At 37.6% G+C, this 25,368-nt stretch overlaps 1 protein-coding gene across 5 annotated transcripts in view; it reads right to left on the bottom strand.

Moving 5' to 3' along the window:
* The window catches only part of HERC1 (HECT and RLD domain containing E3 ubiquitin protein ligase family member 1), a 99,354-nt gene that overhangs the window by 24,329 nt on the left and 49,657 nt on the right, over positions 1-25,368 (bottom strand). For 2 of the 5 annotated variants that reach the window (XM_063345792.1, XM_063345797.1), the window contains 24 exons: positions 23,057-23,328; positions 22,466-22,681; positions 22,260-22,380; positions 21,062-21,299; positions 19,884-20,077; positions 18,245-18,400; positions 17,904-18,010; positions 17,552-17,662; positions 17,294-17,470; positions 16,080-16,319; positions 15,793-15,876; positions 14,169-14,689; positions 11,905-12,680; positions 10,596-10,794; positions 9,475-9,635; positions 7,838-7,954; positions 7,426-7,657; positions 6,119-6,243; positions 5,635-5,855; positions 4,170-4,438; positions 3,583-3,635; positions 2,850-3,050; positions 2,079-2,253; positions 1,096-1,366 (listed from right to left, as the gene is read on the bottom strand). In XM_063345792.1, the coding sequence (XP_063201862.1) occupies positions 1,096-1,366; positions 2,079-2,253; positions 2,850-3,050; positions 3,583-3,635; positions 4,170-4,438; positions 5,635-5,855; positions 6,119-6,243; positions 7,426-7,657; positions 7,838-7,954; positions 9,475-9,635; positions 10,596-10,794; positions 11,905-12,680; positions 14,169-14,689; positions 15,793-15,876; positions 16,080-16,319; positions 17,294-17,470; positions 17,552-17,662; positions 17,904-18,010; positions 18,245-18,400; positions 19,884-20,077; positions 21,062-21,299; positions 22,260-22,380; positions 22,466-22,681; positions 23,057-23,328 (5,237 nt within the window). The remainder of the gene's footprint in view (positions 1-1,095; positions 1,367-2,078; positions 2,254-2,849; positions 3,051-3,582; positions 3,636-4,169; positions 4,439-5,634; positions 5,856-6,118; positions 6,244-7,425; positions 7,658-7,837; positions 7,955-9,474; positions 9,636-10,595; positions 10,795-11,904; positions 12,681-14,168; positions 14,690-15,792; positions 15,877-16,079; positions 16,320-17,293; positions 17,471-17,551; positions 17,663-17,903; positions 18,011-18,244; positions 18,401-19,883; positions 20,078-21,061; positions 21,300-22,259; positions 22,381-22,465; positions 22,682-23,056; positions 23,329-25,368) is intronic. The other 3 variants (XM_063345794.1, XM_063345796.1, XM_063345793.1) reach the window with 3 other exon arrangements.

Below are 25,368 nucleotides of genomic sequence, written 5' to 3'. Positions count from 1 at the left end.
CAGAGGGCTGGAGCACCTCTGCTATGAGGACAGGATGGGAGAGTTGGGTGTGTTCAGCCTGAAGAAGAGAAGGCTCCAGGGGGACTTTAGAGCCTCTTCCAGCACCTAAAGGGGCCTACAGGAAAGATGGGGACAACTTTTTAGTAGGGCCTGTTGCGATAGGACAGGGGGTAATGGCTTTAAATTAAAAGAGGAAAGAGAGGAAAGATTTAGACTAGGTATAAGGAAGACATTTTTTATGTTGAGGGTGGTGAGACACTGGAGACAGTTGCCCAGAGAGGTGGTAGATGCCCCATCTGTGGAAACATTCAAGTCAGGTCAGACAGGGCTCTGAGCAACCTGATCTAGTTGAAGATGTCCCTGCTCGCTGCAGGGGGGTTGGAGTAGATGGCCTTTTAAGGTCCCTTCCAACCCAAACCATTCTATGATTCAATGAGTCTTCTGCCCTGGGGAATACCTGGTCTTAATGGAACCAAATCCAGAGATCCAAGGATTGGGGAAAAGAAAGAAAGAAGTATCAAATAACCAAAAATATCAGCAAGACCTAGGGAGCTTTTACATAACTTTTTTTACAAAGTTATGCATGTGGTGGTAGGATAAAAAGCAGTAACACAGAATAAAATCCATTATTCCTTCCAACACTCGTATTTCTCAACAATTACATTTCAAAGTCAGAAGAACAAAACAATTACTCTGATTGCTTAGAAGTTTCCTGATACATATGAAATCCTGCTGCATGTCCACGAGATCATCTCTTTCTAAATATAAACAATCTGTGCTCCTTAGTTGTCTCAATTAAAAAAAAACCCACAATTTTAACAGAAAAACCCTATCAAGACAAAATGCACATCCATTTTTCTCCACTCAAAAAAGTGTACTCAGCAAAAAAATATAGTTACTTGATTTTTATCAACAATAAAACCTACCCTTGTGTAAAGCCATAAACAAGAACTCTAAGGAGATCCTCAAACTGAGGGCAGTCTCATCAGAGTTCATAAGATAAAAGCACAAATTATCAATATGTACCAAATGGATTGCTTCATCTCAGGTATAAGCAGTTTAATATAAATATTCGTGTTGAAATAACAGTCCTACCTGTGTACATAACTGTACCAGCAGTTTTGCAGCACTAGGAGTGTTCGATGCCAAGCAGCCTACTGCCGTACTCAGGTAGGCAAGACAAGAGATAGGTTTGCTTGTTTTGCTGTGTATTCCTCGAGATCGCTCTGTGGAACTTGACACAGTGGATGGACTTGTGGAGAGGCCTGCTCTGCCAGCCGCAGCGAGGCACATTAAACGAACCAAAGTTCTGATATCTGTTAATCCCAACGATTCAAGACCAGCTGCCAGGCTACAACTGGAACCACTGTCAAAAAAGAATATAAATGCTCTTGGTTTTGTCAGGACATTTTAAAAGAAAGTTATGTTTGGATTTAACTATTCCCAACCCATTGGTGAATACTGCCTTTTTGATTAGCTGGACATTGTTACCATGCAGGTGGAAGGCGAAGAAAGAGAAATGAAGCTGCAGCCCCTTCACTCCTTTTCTTTTAAGCTGAAGATAAAAACACATCCTAGACTTGCCCTAGCAAAAAATCCCTGAGTTTATCTGGAATCACTCACAAAGTTGTATGGATAACTCATGTTTAGAGTTATGCTATGACAATATGTGCATGCACATGTCAGATACCTGTGATGTCTTCATAGTTGCCCAGGTATCTTGTGCAAAGTCAGTTTTTAAATCCTCATATTCCATCAACTCCTTCACTTCATCTTCTTTCCTCTAATATTCATCTCTAATACTTGCCTTGAACAAAAACTCACTAACAAACACAGCATCTGTATTTCTGAATGGCTGCTGCCACTGGAGTCCACTTTCCATATAAAAGGTAGATGTTTCTTTCATAAAGTTTGAAAATAGGATTCAAAAGAACAAAATCAACAGCTTTTTCTCTTAATACTACGATGTAAGTACATAAAATGAGAATCCCTTTTCCAAGTAGTTTAAAACTGCATCCCTATCAAACATGACTCGAAAACTGGTTCCAAATAGAAGCGTTGCCAAGGATGCCACAAACCTGACAGACAGAAGTGAGAGCGCTCTCATAACCATAGTTCTTGCCAGAAGGACTTGGGCGGCAGCTGTCACTCTTCTTAGAGCCATAACACGGTCATGCGGGTTTACTAGGGCAGCTGCTTGCTCTCCTAAGGTTATCCTGCCAGAAGAACTTTTTTCTATAGAGCCATGACAGCCTTGAAAATAATGATGATTTGCGTTAGTGTTTAAAGAAAAACAAACCATTATCACATAGTAACAAGCGCAGATGCAAGTTGGGGTAAGTTTGCAAATTACTCATAATTTTTCAACATTTCATACATACAGAACTATAGTGATAATGATCAAGAGAAAACACACTCCTGAAATACATTCCATAATTTAATTATTCTTTATTTTCAAAGATAGATGAGCACAACTTAACACAATACTCAAATTAACCTTAATTCCTCTGTTTCTTTTTTCCATTAGAGGGGCCTACGAACTTACATATTGATCCTGCATTTCAACAGGCTGATCAGTAAGTCCCAATTTAAATCCATGAATCCATCTTTGAGTTCTGCAAAACTTGCTACTGGCATCCACTGCAGGACTACGGTCACAGCTGTATTAGTAAATCAAAGCCTCAAGCCTTCTGCCAATATGAGTGCCTCACCCTCCTCTCTCTAACTCCCCTATAATAAAAGGACAATTTAGAACCCTGTCTTCACTTCCTCATGGTGGGGGGCAGGAAAGACTGTCAAAATATTTCTGCGTTGCCCCTATAAAATCACACCAAAGTGGAGGTATTTACCTATTTGCATCAGTGTTTCTTCCATACTGTTGGTGGCTGTCACCATTGCAACTGAAGCACCCAGAGGGTCACTGTCGGGGAACTGTACAGGTTCAGGTACAATACGGCGATCATTTAACCCAAGAGGTCCAGCCAGTAATTCGAACTCCTCTTCTCCTGTCAGCTTTTCGTCTTCGTCTACGTCTAACATATCCCAGTCTTCTAGAATTGGAGAAATATAATTACACCTGGTTACAAAAGCTAAAACATTAAATAATTTCAGCTAATAAAAAAAACAATACAGGGCACAAAACATGGATTGTAATCTGCAACATAGTAGTCTTAAAAACTTTTGATGTTGACCATAGACACAACATAGTAAATCAGAGAAACAAAATCACTCTTGCCCCCCTCCACTACATTTGACTTTTATTTCTACTGCAAAGAAGTTGCATGGAAGATTCTCTGAAGAACCAAACTAGCTGGTTTTTTTAACAATACCTTATCACTCAAAGTTAAGTATTTGACATTTCAGCTACTTAGATGAAAGACGGGAAAAAATGTCACTGATTTTTTTCTCATTTGAACTAAAAAAAGAATTTGAAATACTACACCTAGTCTGAAGAATACTTTTAAAGTATACCTGCAAATATAGTTTCATGACAGGTTTATTTGCATGCAAGTATTTATACGGAAAAATAAAACACTATGCAGGTGCAAAGTACTTAATATCTTCAGCAACTTAAAAACATACCTTCATAGACACTGTCTTGTTTACCTATTAAATCAGGAGCCTGGCCTTTGTACCTGTATGAAAAAATAACAAAGAAAATAACGGAATGGATCTAGTAATTTACATATATGCATACTAATTTTAAACTTGGTTTACTATTAAGTTACTTTAGTGTTATGTCAATATACATATGATTTCTGGAAATGGCTAGTAACAGAGAGATAAATAAAACGGGCTTCTTAAAGTGTCTATGGAGGGGGGAAGCATTTTGCAGTACTGATGTGAGAAAGACCCATAAAAAATAGTGGAATTGTCAGACAAAACTGAAAAAGGAAGTTTTCAAAAGTCAACAAGAGTAGGCAACCTCTCAAGAAATAATTCCTTTCTTTTAATTTAAAAAAACAGAAATATCAAGACAAACTTTTTTCTAAATATGCATTTGTTGAATACAGAGAATAATTTTAAGCCTCAGTTAAAATAAATAAAGAAAAAGTCTACTAGGAATTTTAATTTCTTCAGTCAAATTCTTAAAATGCTGATGCTAGTAAACACTTTTAAATTGTTTCCTTTCTTTACATAGAGTATTCCACCATCTTCTACTTCTATACCTTTCAGAAGTTGACGTTTTAGATTTACTCTTCAGGGCTAAATATTTCTCTCTGCAGACGCCGCACAATAAGTAGTAAGGATTTCCGCTTCCACATTCACCACCAAACCATCCATCTACGTAAGAACCATTGCTACGATAGCCCTGGCGATTTGCACTGCGACCACAGCCAGGGTGGTTTCTCTTCATGTGTTGATTGAAGCTGACAACACTGGATTCACACAGTTCACAAACCACTACTTCTTCTCTGTCTTCAGTTTCACAAACATGCTGCATGGTAAAATTTTCATGTGTTATTTTTATAGAATAAATATCTTCATATTAGATATGAAATAGGCAAATATTCGTAGGTGTATGTTCCTGCCCATTTCTGTTAGATACACAGAATGATATTTATATGGTTAACTTGCCCAAAAGCAAAGCAGAAATAGACAATTTATGACATAATGAAGAGCAGACCATTTCAGAACAGGAAAAACATTCGTAAGTAAAATTTCAGAGGACGAGATCCTCCTATTTCATTTTAGACGCGACTCAAAATTCTTGACAATGTAACTTTTCACATAGATCTCTGCTAGCGCACATTCAATGCTGTCTTGAAGTTATCTGATTCTCCTCAGAACTTGACTACACTAGATCCAACAAAGAAAAAAGAATCCTTTTTTTTTTTTCCAGACAATCGGACTTTGTATTCACTGAGCAACAATATTTACCATTTGTGTCAATGTTTGTCTGAATATAAGGTTCATTTTTCTATAATTACATTTCTGTCCTAAGTCAGTAATTTCATTGTGATGTTCCAGTGAAGCAAGCTCTCTGAAAAATTCAATATGTATTCTGAAACTTGCTTCCATATCAGAGTCAGGTAACATCATAATCAGGAGACGGAAGCTTAGCCTTGTGGGTTGCTTGTCTAATTTCACATGGATAATCCAAAGACTAAGAAGCTGCTGTTATTATATTTCCTTTCCACCTGAAGCGCATTTTTAGTGGGCTATACAACAACTGAGCGAGGACTATCACTACATCCTCCCCAGAGAATGAAATACACGACATGACTAAATTAAGAAAAACTGATTTAAGTGAAAATTGTGTTGCTAAAGATTTGATTTTTTTTTTTTCAATAAAACAAACACTCACATCTTTCTTACCCCACACAGCTAAGCAATCTGGAACACCTACTTGATTTCTAAGTGATATCATCAAAACAACAACTACACTAGTTCTATTCTCATCTTTCAGGGGAGGGAGAAGAAAAACTACGTAGAAGTGCAGAGCACAAACCACAAGAAAGCAGTATCCTTAATCTAAAAGTGAAGCTACAGAATACAAGATTTTAAGCATTGCTGGCATTTAGGAATATATTTTCAAACAGGCTATAAGCATATGCATGTTACTTTAAATTTAAAAATACGAACATGCAAAAAGCAGTAAGTTAAAGCAGCCCCCGCTGCAGTCACACACACCCAGGTAGGCCAATCCAATACCTCTGGGATCCACATTCCCAGAATATCATTATCACTAGCCAGGTCTTGCCCAAACATAGCTTCCATTGCTTCATCGTCAAGGTCAATTTCCAACTCCTCATCCAAGTTGAAGTCATAAAGCGCTCCAGGATCTTGCTGCAAAGATATCCCTTCTCTTCGACTCTGATTCCTGTGGGCCTGTACAGAGCGGTATAATCCCGCTCAAGTGAAGAAAGAAAGGAAAGGAAAGTAGTACTTTTATTTTACTTGTAATAAAGATGATTGTACTTTCATCTGCCTTTTGCTTTGTCTGTAACTCTTTTGTTAAACATAATCTACTTATTACCACATAAAACACTTACGTTCAATATACACTGATACACGTATGTGAAGGAGAGTTTTGTAACATTCACGCTAAGTACCCATCCCCTCCTCTTCCTTTACTGGGAAAGCAAAGACCTTGGAAGTCTTTCAGTATACTTACCAGCACGTGCTAGCAATGTTCGGGCAGCTAAATCAAATTTGTGTCTTCTCGTTACAGCTGACCGACTTCTAGAAGGAGGTCCACTTGCAGAAGCTGCATTATCCACGTGATCCATGTTATCAGGGCTACAAGAATTTGTAATTTACAGTTAAATCAAAACAAATTTTAAACAGCCACATACAGTAAGTAAGAAAAAACACTAAGATCATATTTATTGGTGCTTTTCTTTTCTCCTTTCACGAAAGGGAAAAAAAAGGGAATTTGGAATTCAAGGATTTTCAGTTCCACTGCAGCACATATTTACTGTCTTTTTGACTGTGAGATTTACCTCAAACAAATTAGATGCAGCAATGTCAACACCCATTCGATGCTTTCTTAGTGCCCAAGCATTGTAGAAATTTTGGGAGAGCACTCCTTTTATGCTGTCAAATTTAACTACAGCTCAAACTAGGTTTCTTCTCCTTTTTAAAAGAAATAAAATCAACGTTTCTTTTGTTGCTGCCTCAGTCATTCCCTCTTTTGCCCAAAATCTTTTGCAAAACATGAATTTAAGTTACTTAGTAACACTTGTTGCTTAGTTTATTTCTCCCAGTTGAAATCTGTGAGTTCTCCGTGAAATGACAGTTTACCAGGGACAGAGTAACTAAGGACACTTAAAAACACTTATCTCAATAGGATCAAGGCATCTGAACAAAAGTGTTCTCAAAAGCGTTGCAGTTGTCATCCTCCCTATTAACAAAATACCTGGTATGATTCCTAATAGGTGTCACTTAAAAATATAGCCACTACTTCTAGGATCAAAAATAAAATAAAAGAAAATCAATCATTAAAATCCCTGTTTAACACACAGTTTAGATGTAACGTTGTGAAGGTGACTGAGAATGGAAGCTTCAACTCAGTTTCATCCTCTCTGGATAAACCAAGAATTCATTTAAAAAGAAGAATGTAGAAAAATACCTCTTCATGAATATGCTGGGAAAAAAAATAATATTCCAATGAAATTTTGCTTTATTACTAGGTCTTTTAGGAAAAATGTAAGGCATGTGCCCTCATTTTTTTTTTGTTTCTCCTTCCTCTTTTTCTGAGGGAAGGATGCTCAGTTACATTATTCCCCAGTTCTGTGCATAAACAATACTGGAAAATAAACGCACCATGTACATCTAATTTAATTGCATCTTTGTTTTTACTCATGTAAACAGAATTCAAAAGTGGCAGTACAAAGTAACGTTCTGTCAGCAACGATAAACTTGTGAGATTTTCCGTTTCAGCAACAGATTACAAGCAATTAGAAGAAAACTACATTTTACCTTTCACTAAAGCCTTCCTCCATTTCAGTGGCATCAGCAGAAGGGATATCACCTGGTGACTGCAAATAGCAATGATCACCAGATTTTCCACCGCTTCCAGAGACTATCGTGCCATGTCGTGAATCTGCAGTCCCTTCTGACTGGGGCTCTTCATCATCTTCGTTTCCAGGGTGCTCTATCATCCACATGGCCAGCACTGTGATGTTCTGTGCATCTGCTTCTCCTCTGGCACCTGAAAGCAGGAAAATCACACTTTACCATTCTATGATTCTATGATTATACCACTGACAGTGAAAAAAATCAATTTTTTTCCTCCATAAATGGTTATAGAACTTAAAAGTCAAGTATTTAATTGGAAAAAAGTGTTCCATATTTATCTCATTTTTCAGTTTAAAGTGATATTATAGATTACCTGTAGCTTCCATAGCTTTTGCAATTTGCCTGAGGGAGAACCCCATTTCTAACAACGGAACAGCAATGGCAGGAGGAGGAGGAGATGTTGAAAGTCGGCTGCTTGGATCAGACAAAGCTTAAAAGACAGAAAAAGTTAAATGTAGAGTGCATAAATCTTTCTTTAGTGTTAACTTTACTAGAACTTACTTTGATATATTAGCTTCAATAAGGGAATAATTGCCCTTTACTACTTTCCACAAAGTCAGATACTTTCTGTAATGAAACCAGAGGGTGTTCATTCTTATTGGTAACATATATATTATGTAAGCTTCTGTGTAATCAAGTAGGATGCTCATGATATTCAAAGACCTATTTCTTTTAAGATACTTCTAAGAAGTTTATTTCCACTTAAGACTGTATCAATTATGTATTTGTAGACTAGATAGAGTTATTCCTGTCTGATTCGTCAAGATTCACAAATGCTATAAGATCTCACCAATAAACATTTCTCTTAAGGTACAGAAAGAAAGCTCAACTAAGCTGGTGACATATCAGAAAAATCTCTTCGCAGATGATGGCTATATTTCTGTGCAAAGTCTTTCAAGGGACTATAAAAGCGTTAGTTACTGCCGAAACCCACAGTTTCCTTATTGATTGCCATAAAAGTGAGGTAAGATCAAAGGCATCCACAATGTACTAACAAACACTGTTTTAAAGACTGTATGGTGACTAGAAGCAAGTCATCTTGTAAAAAACAAAACAAAAAAAAAAGTGAAACTGAGCAGACAAGTTGCTGTGCAACAAATGAAACAGCTGAAAGACCCAGTCAATGGCATAGATATAAGAGCAAGAATAAAAAGTTGTATCAGTCAGGAATTTTAAAGCATGGAATTTCTTTCTCAGCACTGAGTATGAAATCTGGAGAATATACTTTAACTCAGTCTCTTCTATTCATTTAATACAAAACACATACACACGGACTTGTATTTTTCTTTTTAGTATTATCTCCTTTGCATCACCATATTCATTTGTGCTCTTTAGAAGCTCAGCCTCCTAGCTATCCCACTCTGCATCTACTCTGGAATAGAGCAAGTTTCTGTTTTGAGTATTGCAGGCAGTAATAAAACTTCTGTGAACAGAAGCCTCTGATTACCTTCACATGTTTCCAGACATGAGGAAGCCCATGAAGGCTGGACAGCCCTTTCAGTCTCACTAAATAAGATTAATTGGAAGGAGCTACACTGGTGTATGTATCATAAAATACACCAATTCTTGTTTTCTGCATGGTATAGGATCTAACAAAAGCTAGAAAATTAGTGCAGTAAACAGTGGCACACAACCAAGGAAACAAGCCCAAATTGTATAAATGTTTTGAAGTAACTACCCATTATACTGCATTTCTATTTTATATATGTAGTTTGAAATCCATTACACAGCTTTTAAAAACTGATTTCATTTGCTTGATAAAGTCTACAGCTAGACAATCTACAGCATGTTTTGTCCTCAGAAGTCATTAAAAGGTTTTCAACAATGCTTTGCACGTTAGGTTGAATTAAAAAGAAATCCTGTCAGTTTTCAGTATCCTAAAAACTACGCTGAACTTCTGCAAATTTACTAACTTGCCCACTTTTCTATCTGTTTTGACTACATGTTTACCTGTACGATTGGCAGGCCTCGCAGACTGGGAATCAGGAGAAGTCAAACTTTGTCTCCTTCCAACTTCATCTGAAGGAGATGTTGGTAAAGAAGATATTGGAGGAGTCTGAGCACGTCGTGCCGGAAGTACAGTTGTAGTAGGATAACTGGAGAACATTTGCCTTTAAAAAGCACAATATACATTTATATTTAACAAAGCTATGCTGAAGAAGGTTTGACACAAAAAAACCCATGAAATAAGAGTGCACTTGGCAAGTCATACTTTACAGCAATTGAGTTTTGTAAGGGTAAGGCACAATACATACATTGGGGCAGGCAGAAAAACCCTGTCGGAACAGCTCGTTCCTACCACCTTTGCCTGGAAACTTAAAATTTAAGCATGTACCTAAAAAAAACCTTCATAGACCAAGAGCTGTCCTAGGAGATAAAAGAGAAGTAAACACTCTTCCCATTTCCCCCACTTTGTTCAGAACTCAGCCTGACTACTACCATCAATTATGCTTCCACTGTCCTGGTAACAGGACAATGTTCTGGCTTTTGTCAAATTATATCTGCAAAACCTCTAAGAGCAGAAGTCAGATATATCAACAGAATTAATAAATTTAGAACAGGACTCTATGCAATATAAAGCAGACTTTCTTCTGCATCACAAATAGCCTCTGCAGACTAACTAGCTTTATCTTACTTCCATTTCAGTATGTGAGGGTAGGATAAAAGGAGGTCTTAGCTTGCAGGATGTTACCTACAAACCAAGACCTACTATAGTTTGAGAACCAACAACTATTCGTTAAAAATACAGAATTTCAGAGACTTGTAATTTAAACTATACCAAATAAACACGAGAACTGGAGGACAAAATAAGGAAGGCATTTTCTGCTGTCGTGAAGAAGTCAGATGTTACATATAGGTACGCTGTATATTAACAGCTTAACAGCTTTTTATTTCTAGTAACAAAGTCCTGCAAGGCAAAGCAACAAATTAAACCCTGCCCTCTGCAGAGGCAGTTCTTGACAGTAAACGCAAGCATTAACATTTTCAAAGGCTTAGACAGCTAAAGACATATATTGCATATAAACCATGCAACTACAAAATCATATATGCTGAAAATAAAGATATTTTACCGAAGAAGACTGAGAGGCATAACACCGGGTGATTCTGAAGCTGGAACTGTTTCAGTATCAGTTACTGGAGTAGTAGCAGTGGTAGTATCCTCCAGAGAGCTGCTCATGAAAGAAGTCGTGCTAGAAGCAGAAGGGCTGGTTGTAACTGGTGTTTGGGCTTGCTGAGACTGGTCACCTTCTTCTACTTGTTGATCCACTTCTGCAACAGAAAAAAGGATGTTGCAGGAACATTAATATAATTGCGTAGAGCAAAATAGTAGCTGTGGCTAATCTTTCAAAAATAACTATCATTATTTAAAATTTCCCCCAGAGAAAGCGGTGTGCAGAAATGCACGCCATGCAAATACTTCTGCCAATAACTCATGGACTTACGTAAAGAAATCAGTCTATCAGCTCTTGCTGTTGTCATACTGATACATGGTAAATAGTAAACAAGTCTTTCCTGATGATAACAGAAGCCATTTACTTGGTTAGATCTCAGGACATTTAGATTTAGATTTATGATTGTAACTGCTAGGATTATTCTCTTAGGCAAAAAAGAAAGAATTCTCAGATACGGAAATTGAGCTGATGAGCTATAAAGCTATTTTTAACTCAGCTGTGTAAGTAACAAGAGTTTTGGCATGTTTTTTGGTTGGTTTAGAAGTTGTCCTTAGGACAGTACTCAATCAGATAGCGCAGTAATTAGCTTAAATATTTTAGATATTTTTTACTATGTTTAAGCTGATTTAAATAGTTTCTCTGAAGATGCTGACTGTAGTACGCTTATTTTTAAGAAGAAAAGGAATGATGCACATTTTGTCTTCAGCTTCTGTTAAGCTCAGTGCCAAATATCTCAGAAAAAACTCCAGAAAATTAAACCCCAAAACCTCACAACTGATGTAGAGATTTTCACAGATAGAAACACAGGTAACTTACATCCTGAACATACACGCACATACAATCACACTCAATAACAGTGAACTTTATGATATTCACATCACATACAAATCCTTCTGACAAGTATATACAGAACTGCTCGTTTTTAAAATGTACTAAAGACAAATTAGAAACTTCTGTTTTTCTGATTGACTGACATGCATTCACTTTTTATTAAAATAGGGAATTGTGGAAAAGACAAAAAAAAATCAGTACTATACCTACAAAACAGTAAAACATCCTAAAATTTTTCTGTCCAATTAAGTTTCCTCGGAAGTAGAGCCACTACAAACTTGCAATATTATATTATTTGTATCATCATTGTTACTATTAATTTTAACAGAAATAAAAAACAATTTAGCACTGTATTTCCATAAATTTTAAAACATACCTTGTTTAAGCCTGCCACCAAACTGATCCTCCAGCAGCCCATGAACCACTAATTTGTAGATCATGGCTTGTGCTCGTTCCAAATCTGCCAGTCCTAGAGCTCTTTTAATCGGTGAACGCATGACTGCCCGTTTCACCATGTGTCGCATCAGGAACTGCAAGGCAGCACGCATTTCAACATCTTCGTGAACAACTGGAGAACTGGCACAATCAGAGTTGTGACCATTTTCTGCCAGGACTTTTGGTATTAACAGCAGTTCAGCATATTTACTACAACTAAGAAGAACGCTAAGTGACTTCATAGCACCAAGATAAAGGTAAGATAGCTGTACTGCTCTGATTTCTGACTGCACTATATCATGATTTCTTGGGGTGTGTTCATGATTCTTTTTTCTTCCTTCAGCAGGTTGGTGTTGGGATTCCATACCTAATGTTGATGGTTCTAAAGAAAAGGAAGCGATTTCATTTTCCGACTTAGAGCTCGCAGCACTATGTCCTTTGTTATCATCAGCACTTTGTCCTAATCGTGTGTCTGATCCAGCATCACCCTCCGTTTTCTGGTCCATTTCCCCTTTATCTTCAGATTCACGTCTGTGTTTTTTCTCATGTCTCTTGGTGCTTTGCTTTCCCATATCTTCATGAATACCAGTCAGATAGGTAAGGTCCAGCAACACAGTAGCTGTCAGCCCACGAAATCTTGCAACGTCAAAAGGCAGTGGTTCGCAGGGCTCCAGATTATACAACGGAGTATCACTAGGCGACCAAAAAGTTGGGAAGCTTTAATAAAGATCAGAATGACACAGGAAAAAGCAAGTGAGGGAGAGACAGGAGGAAAGTACAGGAAATAATGTAGGCAAATAAGATGTGAAATATATTTAATAAAATAAACAAACCAATTCTAAAAATTAAATGTAAACAGGGGGAAATGAGGTTATGATCAGAAAAGGGGAGATATGGTATCAGAGCAAAGGCAACAAAGCATGCACAGGTTTTTAACAACAAGCATTAAAACCCAGAAGCATCAAGAAGCTATCAATTCTGTGCTGACAGAGGTTTCTGCTATATTATTTAGAAATATGTAACAGACTTCCAGGAAAAACTACCTTAAGCCAAATTTTACCATCATACCTGAGCTGAATTTGTGAATAGGTAAAAAAGCTTAGGAAGAAAACACTCCTAAATTTTTTCACATTAGGGAAAATCTTTGACTGACCTCACATTCCTGTTTAACTATTCATCTCAAGGAGCACACTACTGATGGCTTGTGGTAATTCTGTCTCTGGCTATGTCAGGACAGATTACCTAGAGAGGACAGTGACTTTTTAAAAATTACAGGCAGAGGAGTTTAAGAAATTCAGTGAATCAGGTCTTGTCCACACAAAACCACAGGCAAATCCTGCGAGAGAACCAGAGAGCCCAGAGAAGCCACTAGCTTCATTTCAGTTTCCTTCCCTTTGAAGGTACTTCTGCAAGACAGGTGGAAAAAGGAGTCTCTCCTTCCAGCCTCCTCCCCAGTTCTCACCATCATCTGCAGAGCAACGACTCCAGAGTGTTAACATCTAATCCAGGGGGATTCTTGTAGCTCTCTAAGGCAGGTCAGAGAATGAACAAACACTACCTTGATGGAGCGTTAATCTGAATACCATCATCCACCCCACCATTAAGAACAAAGAATCCTATCTCCTGACCTTAACTGCTCCTCAAGCCCCACACAGCAATTTCCAGTCCACTAGGAAGCGAATGACAACGCAGCAGAGACACCTGCTCTCAATTCTGACAAACCCGATCAGGTGTCTCTTCAGAACCAGGCTCAACACTTACAACAAAAGCGCACACCAACCCCCAGTAAAAATCTGTGTTCTGCACAGATATAACCAAGAAGCTGTAGTAAATTAAGACAGTAATAATGTTTTAGTTAGCCAATACATATTAATTCTAAAACAAGCAACGCTCATTTCAAATCTAGAAAAGCAGGCAAGCTGGTCACATCCCAGCTCTGAAACCTAGAGGCCAAATCTAAGAATTCTTGTAATGCTCATCAATTCAAAACTATCAAATATATTTTTGATAAACAAGGCATTTTATTACTAGATAGCATAAAAATTTAACTGATAATATCTATTTGTTTTAAAAAGCCAAATTTTGAAGTCTAAGCTTACAATAATTGATCAGCTTAACTAATGTAAAACGTATGTTACTTCTGAAGACTTCCAAGCACAAAACCCCACTAGATTGTGAAAAATGTAGGAAATGAGCATACTCTACCTGATAGTAATCTCTGCTTCGTCCCACTGGACCTTGGCAGATGTACTGCCTTCCTTCACCACTCCCAGCAAGGTGGCATGACGTCCAGTTTGCTTATGTACACATCGACCTCCAACTCTAAGACCAGCATCAACTCCACCGATTACTGCTAGAACAGGCCATACTTCCACACAGAGCATCTTCAACTGCAGTTCTGAAAGGTCAGCCAGACCATGCCTACTGTGTTTGCTTTTCTCCTCCTCTTTATTTTCTTTCTCCTCTCTCACCTCGTTCTCTTCTCGACTTTGAATTGAGCGACTTTTCTTCAGCTTTTGGCCTGCTTCTTTAAGACATGTTTTGATTTTATTGAGTCTTTCCATCATTTTTTTATTGATGCAGTGTGTCCAACGGTCTGTGCGATGAAGGATACGAATAAGTTGGATAGTGGCTTCTGCCAGTACTGCAGCAACAGGACTACAGATGGGGTCACCGGGTAGCAAATCTCTTGGTGTACCACGCATCTGCATATCACAGATTTTCACCTAAGTGTTTGAAGAGAACAGTTTAAAAGTTATCTTCTCAACGTATCTGAAGAAGTTCATTTTATAAACACAGGAGCCTCCTGCTGAATAGAAAAAATGACTAGCATTGTCATTTTTGCTTGGAATCCCTAGGAAATCTACCTTAAGACTGATCAAAACCTGCATCACTTCAAACTCAAGGATGCTGACATTAAAATAGTTCATGGTTTCTCACATAAGACTATCTGGAATTCTTAATACTACATTCTGCCTGGTTTCTGGGGAATGCAATTTTGTATGTAGAACATTAAGTCTGTAAATCAATTCTAAATAATAAAATGGATTTTAAATTTACACTAGATTGCACAATATAGGAATTTATGAAAAGTCTAGCTAGTGTGCAAGTAATGTAGTGCTATGTATGTCATAAACCAAAACGAATAATCAGTGACATCCTCAGCACTTGTTAACTAGCACCCCCACCCCTCAAAAACCCCAACATCCTTAACAGACACAAAGGATAAGAGAAGGGAAAAGATAAACTTATGACCTATTGTGGAGGGTTAACCCCAGGAAGGCAGCTAAGCCCCACACAGCCAGTCGATCACTCGCCCCAGCAGGATGGGGAAAAGAATCAGAAGGGCAAAAGTGAGAATACTCATGGGTTGAGATAAAGCAAGTTTCATAAATAAGAGGAAAAAAAAAGACAAAATAAAACAAAACAAAGAAAACCAAGCAATGCAAAATGCAGTTGCTCACCACCATCTGACTGATGCCCAGACTGTCCCCGAGCACCAGAACCTGCTGTCAAACTTCCCTGCAGTTTCATTGCTGCACACGATGTTACAAGGTATGGAACATGCCTTTGGTCACAGTAAGTGAGCTGACCGGCCGCACTCCCTCCCAGCCTCTTGTCCAACCCCAACCTACTTGCTGGGGGGGTGGAGTGAGAAACCCAGAAAGCCTTGATGCTGTGTAAATACTGTTCAGCAATAGCTAAACCACTGTGCATTAACAAGGCTGCTTGGTCATAAATCCAACAGCACCATATGGGCTGCTATGAAGAATACTGACTTTATCCCACCCAAAACCAGTACACCTAGGCAGATGAACATTTAAGTTACCTTTTCTCCTGGATTACTGCTATAGAACATAACACAAGGGTATAACTCTGCTGCATCCACATCTTCAAAAGCTAGTTTTGGTTCCTAGTTAAAAACAGAACAAAAACCCCCAAACTTAGAACACCTTAACAAGCAAAAATATGAAGTGTGACAAAGTTATACCTGCATTATAATTCTTGTAAGTACCGAAACCGTCATGTGCCTTAACTACCATGCTTAGCTTTATACAAAATATCTATGCCAAATTACTGTTGCAAAAACCACCAAAAAACAATTAAGTTAATTACCTCTCCATTTTTACCAAAGGAAATGGTTCTTGCTTCCATATCTAATACACACGTGATGAAATCTCCTTGGGTAAAGCTGGACAAAGTCAGAGTTTGTTCTCCATTGTGATAAAGGTTGCCACTATAGGCTCTGTAGAGCCACATATCTGAGGTAGTGCGATGGTTAAAATCGTGTACTGGCCAGCGGGAAACTCCCACACATGTGCCTTCATTGCCTCGATTCTCCTTCACAATGTAGAACTAGCAGGCAAAACAAAACAGACAAGGAAAAAAGTCAAGAATATACATTTTAACACAATAAAGCGATGAAAATTTACCTTACTCGTATTTATGTATACTTCTAACTGTTTCACTCAGACGCTTGTGATAAATAACGAATAATACGCTAATAAGCTAAAATCATGCTCTACCTCTAAAATGACATCTTGGTGTATATGGCCAGTCAATAACAAGTCATTTAAACTTAACCTACTAGTAATTAAGAAAACTGTATGTAAATACACAGAGTCATGCTTTTTCCGGACTCAAAACGTACGCACCCAGAAGCTGGGTTACAAGTGCTAAAGATATTACAGAAATAAATAAGCTTGACTCCTCACGTTCACAGTGAGTGACTTACACAGATTCAAATTAAAAAAAGAAGTAAAAGCGTTACGCTCAAAGATGGTACTAACAAGGATTACAACTGTGTATGTATATTCCCCAGAAAAATCACTCTAGACGATGTATTAAAAGCTTGTCAGTCAGACATACTGATGTATATTTTTGCAAGAAAAAAAAGTGTTTTGTGAAGTGTTTTTCTAAAGAAAAAATTCAAGATCTACACATTGCAGTAGGTAACTTTTGCAAGACAATGCACATTTGTGCTGACTATGGATCTTAGGGACAAGTACCATCAGTACCATCACCTCTACAAATACGCAACACATTCACAGTCTCCAATCTGTGTACTGAAATACCCAAATGGCAGTGCTCAAAAAGCAGCCACAAACTCTTCACTTTGGATTGAAAAACAGAGGATTACAGAATCATTTAGGTTGGAAAAGACCCTTACGATCATCAAGTCCAACTGTAAACCTAACACTGCCAAAATGTCATTTACTCAAGAACGTTGCCATCAGGGAAAAAACATAAGGTAGCTGTTGTTTATAAATCATAGTATATTCCCAAAGCAGAGTAAGAGAAGTTAAGAAATACACTTTTATGCAACCTACCTTCCACTGGTAACACCCAGAAGTAACTCCAGTGGATGCTAAACCATATCCTTTACCTCCACTTCCATGAGTCAGAATCTGCCCATTCTCCACGATGCAGCATTGAGCTTTCTCAGGATCAAAGGACACTTCCTGTATGGGAAGATTCTCATCTTCATCTTCAGACTCTCCTTGCTTCTATCAGAAATAGGACAAAATATTTGTGGTAAATGTAACTCGGATGCATTCAATCAAGACAGAAAGCAAAAGCATCATTACCTGTAGCTTCATTTCTCGTTCTTTCTCCTTTATTTGAATCGCATGTTTAGCCTGAGCTATTGGAGTCTCCCACATGCAGTCCGACAGAAGCAAGAATAATCGTTCAACAACCTGGTTTATTAGAATATAATTCAGATCATTTTAAATCCAAGATGAGGACAACAAATAATATTGTATTGTTTTACTTTGCTTTGTAGGTATAAATGTCAAAATATTTAGTGCTCTTAGATAAGCAAATATCTACACTGAGCCTCACTTGATTCGGATTCTCAACAAACCTATCAAACATTTAAAAGTTTAATAAGACTTTTTGAAGAAACAGGTGTAAAAGCTTATAGCAAAATATAAAGACCTGAGCCATTTGATCATCCTCAACGCCAGATTCACAAGCAGGTAATACAGCTTCCAGTACATGAAGTGCAAGAAGTCTAGTCCTCAAATTGCCAACCAAGGGAACTCCTAAAGATGGAACAGTATGTTTAATGATCTGAAAGTGACTTCTGCATCAGGCATGCACCTAAGATGCCAGCTGCATGCCACCAGTGCACAATTCTCCGAAGTGTAACTTGTGTACTTCTACTGAACTTAGTTCCAGTTGTTCACTACGTAACACACGTTCTAACAGGACCGATTTTTAGGAACTGCACTACAGAAATGCAAGTAACCACCGCGCACATTTTGAAAAGATCATACCTGAGCAACACTTCTGAGAAGCAATATTAAGAAGTACTTCTGTCCACTTTGGAGATGCCATTTTTGACTGAATTGCTTTTGAAGACACAACTCGACGTAGAAAAACAAGAAAATCTCCCAAATGCAATTCTGCTGCATGTTGCTTTCGGAGGGCGGCTAGGAAGTTAAATTAAAAGTTTTCATTTACAACCTTATTATTACAACTTTATTAGTAGTCCTTGTTACTGGCAACAAACTGTTCTGTAAGTAAAAATACAATCATCAGTTATTACACAATGGCTGGCTGTTATCCTTGGCTGGTTGATGGATGCCCACCAAGCTGCTCTCTCACTTCTGCCCTTCAGCAAGATGGGGAGAAAATAAGATGAAAAGTTTGTGGGTCAAGGTAAGGGTAGTGAGATCACTTACCATCACAGGCAAAACAGACTCAACTTGGGGAAGATTAATTTATTAATTTATTGCCAATCAAAAAGAGAGTAGGATAGTGAGAAACAAAGACAAAATTGAAACACCTTCCCCCACCCACCCCTTCTTCCAAGGCTCGACTTCACTCCTAACTCTTCTACCTCCCCACCCCCGAGGGGAGGAGGGAGATCAGGAATGTGAGGGGGCTGTGGTCACTTCATAACACTTTGTCTCTACTACTCCTGCTTCATAATGGGTCCTTCCCATGGGCAGCAGTTCTTCAAGAACTGCTCCACTGTAGATCCTTTTCCATGGCATACAGACTGCTCCAGTGTGGGCCCCCACAAGCCACAGTTCCTGCCAGTTCCCGCATGAGCTCTCCGTGGGTTGCAGCTTCCTTCAAGGCATATCCACCCATAATCACTATACTTCCTCATTTGTATTTGTATTCCAAGGCAGTTTTACCAAGAAAATGTTTGTGGAAAGAGAAGACCTCATATCTGAATTTCTAATGAATTAATTATCTTATTAGTTCATCAGCCATTGCATTACTTGTAAGAGAAGAGAGTTATAAGAACAACCAAAAACATATGTACACTTAAAATGAAGCTACAATTAAAAATTTCTTCAGACACACAATTTACACAGCTATTCAAAATCCTCATTAAGGGACTGCAAATTACATGAAGATATTGATGTTTTGGAAAAATCTTTTGTTGCACATTTTTTTAGTATGACAGAGTAGGGTCAACCTCTTACCATCCAGACTGCAAAACTGCACAATACAAAGCAAATGCAATGACTTTCTGAATTAAGCTATACTTACTTGCAGTTTGAAACTTAGATAATTAAATTTCTACGACTGCATAGAAGACCACTACTTGTGGTTTATGAAAACCACTACTACCGATCACTCATTTTTTGAGGAAAACAGTATTCTCCTCCTAATTCCAAACCAGATGGAGTAATTCTTATTCTCAGCCTGCTCCTACCTTTTAACTGATTTATGTATCAAGCCTATATAAATCTGAACTGAGCACAGAATTATTTGATGACTTTATTTAATCTAATTTACAGAGTGACAAGAGTGACAGAGTGACAATCTAATTTACAAGAATGACCCCAAAAAAATAATCAATACAGTAGAGTGGGTGAGGGCCTCAGCATTCAGTGGTTTCTTTATTAAGTTCTCCAGTATTTCAAAATTGTAACAGAAATGATGCAAGATAATTACCTCTGAAATCTCTCTTCTCATTATCCCCATCTGAATCTGTCTTTTTTGATTCTACTTCATCTTCCTCACCTTCCCCTTCTCCAAAGGAGGCCATAAGCATCACACCAGCTTGTGATAACAAGTTCTTCAGCTGACTGCATAATAAATCCAGCAAAGACTGGACCACCTTCGGGCTCAATTTGTCAGCATAGGTTCTATACACACACAAAAAAAAGTAAATGTAAGTCTATTTGAGAGCTGATCCAAGGAACACAATAACATAAAAGACACAACTACAAACTCAGTGCAAGTAACAATTTGGCCTAACACAGCACTAATTCTAATTCATTTTATTGCAGCAGGAACTCATCCTCCACCATACGCTTGGCAGATTATTCTTATTTGAACCCTATTTTTAAGACACTTTAAAACTGTCCAATCTTGGAATCAAAGGATATGTTTCCAGTCCTTTCTACGGGAAAAAGAACAATTTAGTCAATTAAACATAATCCCAATGCAATTTCAAAAAATGGGATGTTGTTTTTGTGGGTTGGTTTGGGGATTTTTTTGGTGTCGGCTTATTGGGGTTTTTTGGATTTGGTGCAACGTGTTGTATGAACACTGAAATAAAGATGCACGTACTAAATAATACTCTTGCTCCAAATAGAAAATGCCTTCTCCGCTGCTTTTTTCTTTACTGAGTTGAACTAAATATTTAAGTGTTGATAGGATTTTGGATGCTGTTCCCTGGTCTAGCAGAAGCCAGTATTCCTCAGAAAATTACTCTATATTCTGAAAAAATGCACAGCGTACTGCTCTGAAGAACTCCTACTACCACATTATTGGTATTGCTTTTTACACAACAACAGAAAGCCTCATCATATCAACTGAACAGATCTAGATACAAAGCCAAACTAGAAAAATGGGGAATGCTAGAATGCAATGTTCATGGACCATAAAGTTCTAACTGTTCGGGTCCAAACTCCTCACTTACAATTTAAAAATATTTATCAGCCTTACGGGCATCTTTCTTATGAATATTGTGACTATTCTTCGCCCCCCCCCCCCTTCACTTATATGCTTCTGAACAGCATTTATTGTCCTAAACAAAGCTCACACAAAAGAAAAGTTATTTTTAAAGGGTGCTGAAAAGCTTAATGACTAAGTTTTCTGAGAGCAAGGGAGCATGCCATACTTACCCTGTGGTGATAGCGAGGATCTGAAGTAGTCTTGTACTGGCTACTTTCAAAGCTGTGCTGAGCTGAGAAATACCAGTTTTGGGCAGCAACTGCAGTGGTTGTCCTAACATGGTGTCTGTGCCACACAACTGTGATAGCACATTTAGCAGACCAGTGGAAATGGCCAAGGAGACATCAACAGGCTGATAGTGCACACTTAGAGCAAAGACTGTTACCAACAGAAGACGCTGTTGTGCTTCTAAGATTAAAATAAAGGTTTTTTTTAATTAATAAGCAGTTTAGAGTAGGAATACTAAGGCAGAAGAACAGCAAATTATTTTTTAAATAAAATTTAATGAGTTAAATTATCAAGTAAAGAGTTAGCCGCCTTTGTCAGACTCTCTGAATTAGTCTACCATCATAGCCCCCTTTAACTCAATGCAACCTCTATGTCAAGATTGTCCAAGGAAGAATATCATGTAGATCTAGTTTATGATGTAGATGTTCTGAGGCTAAACCTCAAACCAGAATTTTCTCTCTAAGGTATGGATAACTTGCTGAAATATCTAATCTTCTACTTGTGCTTCAAGTTGACTCTCAAGAGATTTCTTTCAATTCCATTTTAAGTGAAACACCACCACAATTCAGGTAAGAGTGCCCATTAGGCTCTACCAACAAATTAAATTATATAACTCTCTTCTGTACTGAAGCTCTCAGTCAGTGCATGTACAAAGGCAAAGGGGGTGCAGAGGTCCAGCTATCCCTTAAGGACAGAAGCACACAACAGTATCTGGGTATAGAAGGACCAGGAAAAAGGGCTTCCAAAACAGGTGAGATGCCCTGTTCTTTAAAGAAAATTCACTTGAATGAAAGGAAAAAAAAAAAAAAGACTGGAGACTTTTCATCTCTTCAGAAAACCGCTTGTCCCTGAAAAAGTTAAAAATCACTTTGAAGCGCCAAAGACATGGCTGACTGTGGAAGACTGTGGTATGTGGAATAGAAAGGCTGACAATACTTAAAAGTGTTAAAATATAAAGGGCTAACACTTGAAGACAATTAAGACCGAAAAAGGTTAAAAAGCTTCTCTCTTTTAGGAAAATAAGTCAGACGGATACTTCAGTGAATTCTGGTCACTAACATCAAAGCCTGTTTTGTTAAACATATAAGCTGTTGTACTATATATTAGCGGACATATTTTGTAAATCTTGGTTTCACTTACCTATGTGATGCTTATTAGCTTGCAGAGCTCTTTCTAACGTAGCAGATAATTGCTGGTAAATTTTGTGCACAGCCACTTGGATTTCAATTTGAATACTTCTCTTAGCTGCTCTGATACCATCCTGGGTCAAACAAATAAATATTAAAAGGACTGATATACTTTTATCACCCAATTATCGAAACAGCAGAAACGATGAAAGTACTTACCTGGTAGTGATGCAGTCTTACACTCTCTCCTTTGGTGCCTGCATGTCCTACAGTGCCCAAACCAAAGCAGCCAGCAAGGAATTGCAGTCGAACAGAAGTAAGCAATGAAGACGACTGAAATCCTGGTACTTGACGACTTCCCATTAATGGCACACTGCCTTTTTCCTCCATCCCTGACAAAAGCACTAAAATCTGATGAAGTGCTTCCAGACGAAGCTAAAAATAAAGGCAGGCAAAGGACAATATTAACTAAGTTGCAAGTATCCTTAGAAATTAGAATTAGATCATCTTCAGTCATAAGTGAGAACAAATGAAGTAGTTGTTTTTCTCGTTGATGCTTTTTTGTTTGTTTGTTGTTGCCTTTTTTTTTTTAAAAAAAAGGGGAATTCTTTAAGTTTTGCTCTGGAGTTTATTTACATAAAGTTTGCAGTTCCAGTTAAGATACTTTAACAGAAAAGAGAGGAAAAATGTCCTTAACAGACAGAATTCGGACAATGTTTTGTTTTGGGTTTTTTTTTTAAAAAAAAAAAAAAATCTATAAAATGAGCATAATGCACAAAGAATAAGAAAAGGTGTTAAACTGCAACTTACCTCAGCCCTCAGCTGCTGCTGCTCCATTGCAATTATTGATGCTTGTGGGCTGGTGGACATACTTTCCTCTGGCTCCTTAAATCCTGGCGAGTTTCCCACATCTCCGCTTACAAAGCTGACAACGTTTTCAATCAAGGTATGAACTCCAAGGGATCTTGAGAGATCAAAATCGGACTCGACAAATGAGTACGAGGACGTGTATAACCAATCTCTGCTGTGTTTTAATCGAGCCCATGAGTCACTTAAAGGTTCCACTTGACTGTGTATTGCTCCTAAAGATATACATAATGAAGTCTCATAAATTCCAATTCACCAAGTAACACATTGTGAAAGTACGTAAAGACTGAACAGCTGCTATTCATACAGGTGGAAAATGGATATTCATTAATTATACCATGCATTAAGCAACTTCAAGCAAAACACTTGATTTAAATTTACAGCCCTAGAGGAAAGGCTGGATTTCTTTTTATTATGTTAAGCAGTATTGCAACACGCTGCCAAGTGAGAAAACAAAAAGATAGAAGCCAAACTGCTCAGCTTTAAGCTACAACACTGAATAAAAATGCTGTGCAGCTAAATGACAAAATTGTAAAGAAAAGATCTGCTACAACACAAATTGTGCACTTTAGATATTTCTTTTAAGGGCTAACCACGAAACAAGAATGGGTTTGTTTTTTTTTTAATCAAGCCACTATATATTTTATAGTTTTCAAAAAGCACAATGTTATTTTGAATGAAATATTTGCAGAATTCATGATTGCGGAAAGGAAGAGAAAAATTTTATTTTAGACTTAACACAGAGCGTTTAGTTTGTTATGATTCAAGAGAAATAGATACATGTATATTAAATACTATCTACGGCATATATGAGATCTATTCCTTCATCATCTGGCAATTTCACGAGTATTTTTAAGTATTTCCTATTACATTGACATGTCATTATGCTACCTGAAACTTTACCACCAATAATAAATGTACTTCTTCAAACAAGCATCAGTCATCAATCTGCAGCACGGGAACTTATTTATCACCATGTATTTTATCTCATTTCTGAAAGACTTTTGTTAGAACTTTATCCCTGGCACAAATAAATGCAATGTCACTGAAGTCATACCTTTATCATCCATCAAATACACGTATCAACACAGAATTTGCCATTTTATAGTTTTTGTAAATGCTGTTAGCTGATTTGGAGCTATGCAAGGTATTACAAGAGGGCAGACCCTGTGCGAAAGAGCTTTCCGTCTCTACAGATAGGTAATGTCTGGAGATCTATGTGGAAACTTAACGTATGTTTAAATTCATTTTGAGATTCTGTGATTCTAGTTTGAATTATCTTAAATAATCTACATAGAATTTTTAAATATTGATGTCTCTTGTGCACAATGAGCTACAGCTATAATTTGGAGAATCAAAGCCTACTCACAGTACTCATACAAATTTACATTAGCACTTCAGTTTTTAAAATCTGTCTGCAGGGTATCAGCCTCAATTATTAAACAGCCATTTTCGGGAAAAAGTCACACAAATTCATAGAAATTCATCTATTGAAAGCTTTCTTTCATCAGTGAGGCTGAGTTCTAATGGTAACAGCTGGATACTAGTTTCAGGACCTCCTTTAAACACTGCCCACCCGCAGCGGCTCAGTAAGCACCTGTTCACAAGAACAAGGAAAGACAGACGCATTGGGGTTTTTGAACTTAGGACGACTTTCCTACCACCATTCTACACCATTCTTTTCCTGAGGTGAAGGCAAAGTGCAATCTGCACCTGCGGGTCACAACTGGCACCTTCATGCAACTTGCAAATTCAAAATACTGGGAAATTTTGCTTTTCCGTTGTAAATAAGGTAGTTAAACTCCACTTAGTTGCTAAAAAATTTAATTGTCAGGGCTATGAATTATGAAAACCTGTTCACGTTCCATTTCCTTTTTCTGTAAATAGTGTTCATGTGCATTTGCATGGTATTCCTTACAGTTCCCACTAAACAAATTGCAATGGCTTCAGAAAGAACCATCACAGTACTTAGGTCTTATTATGTCTTTGACAAAAACATATGCACACAAATTTATTTTGGATAATGCAAAGATTGAATTTAAACACGACTTTTCAAAGTGTAATCTAATTTCCTAATTTCTGCTGGTTTATATAACACAGCAATATTAGCTGCTTTACAGAGAACAATCTATTTTGTCATGTTTACTAGGAAAGAATTTAAAGAAATTCTATTACTCCATTTTACAATTTATACCTGGTGGCAGTATTTAAAACAAAACTAAAGACAGATACCACCTTAGCCTAATTTTAATATT

The sequence above is a fragment of the Chroicocephalus ridibundus genome, chromosome 9 (assembly GCF_963924245.1).
Source record: "Chroicocephalus ridibundus chromosome 9, bChrRid1.1, whole genome shotgun sequence".
NCBI lineage: Eukaryota > Metazoa > Chordata > Aves > Charadriiformes > Laridae > Chroicocephalus > Chroicocephalus ridibundus.
The sequence above is the reverse complement of the archived record's forward strand: the minus strand, read 5'-3'. Positions and strand labels throughout refer to the sequence as shown.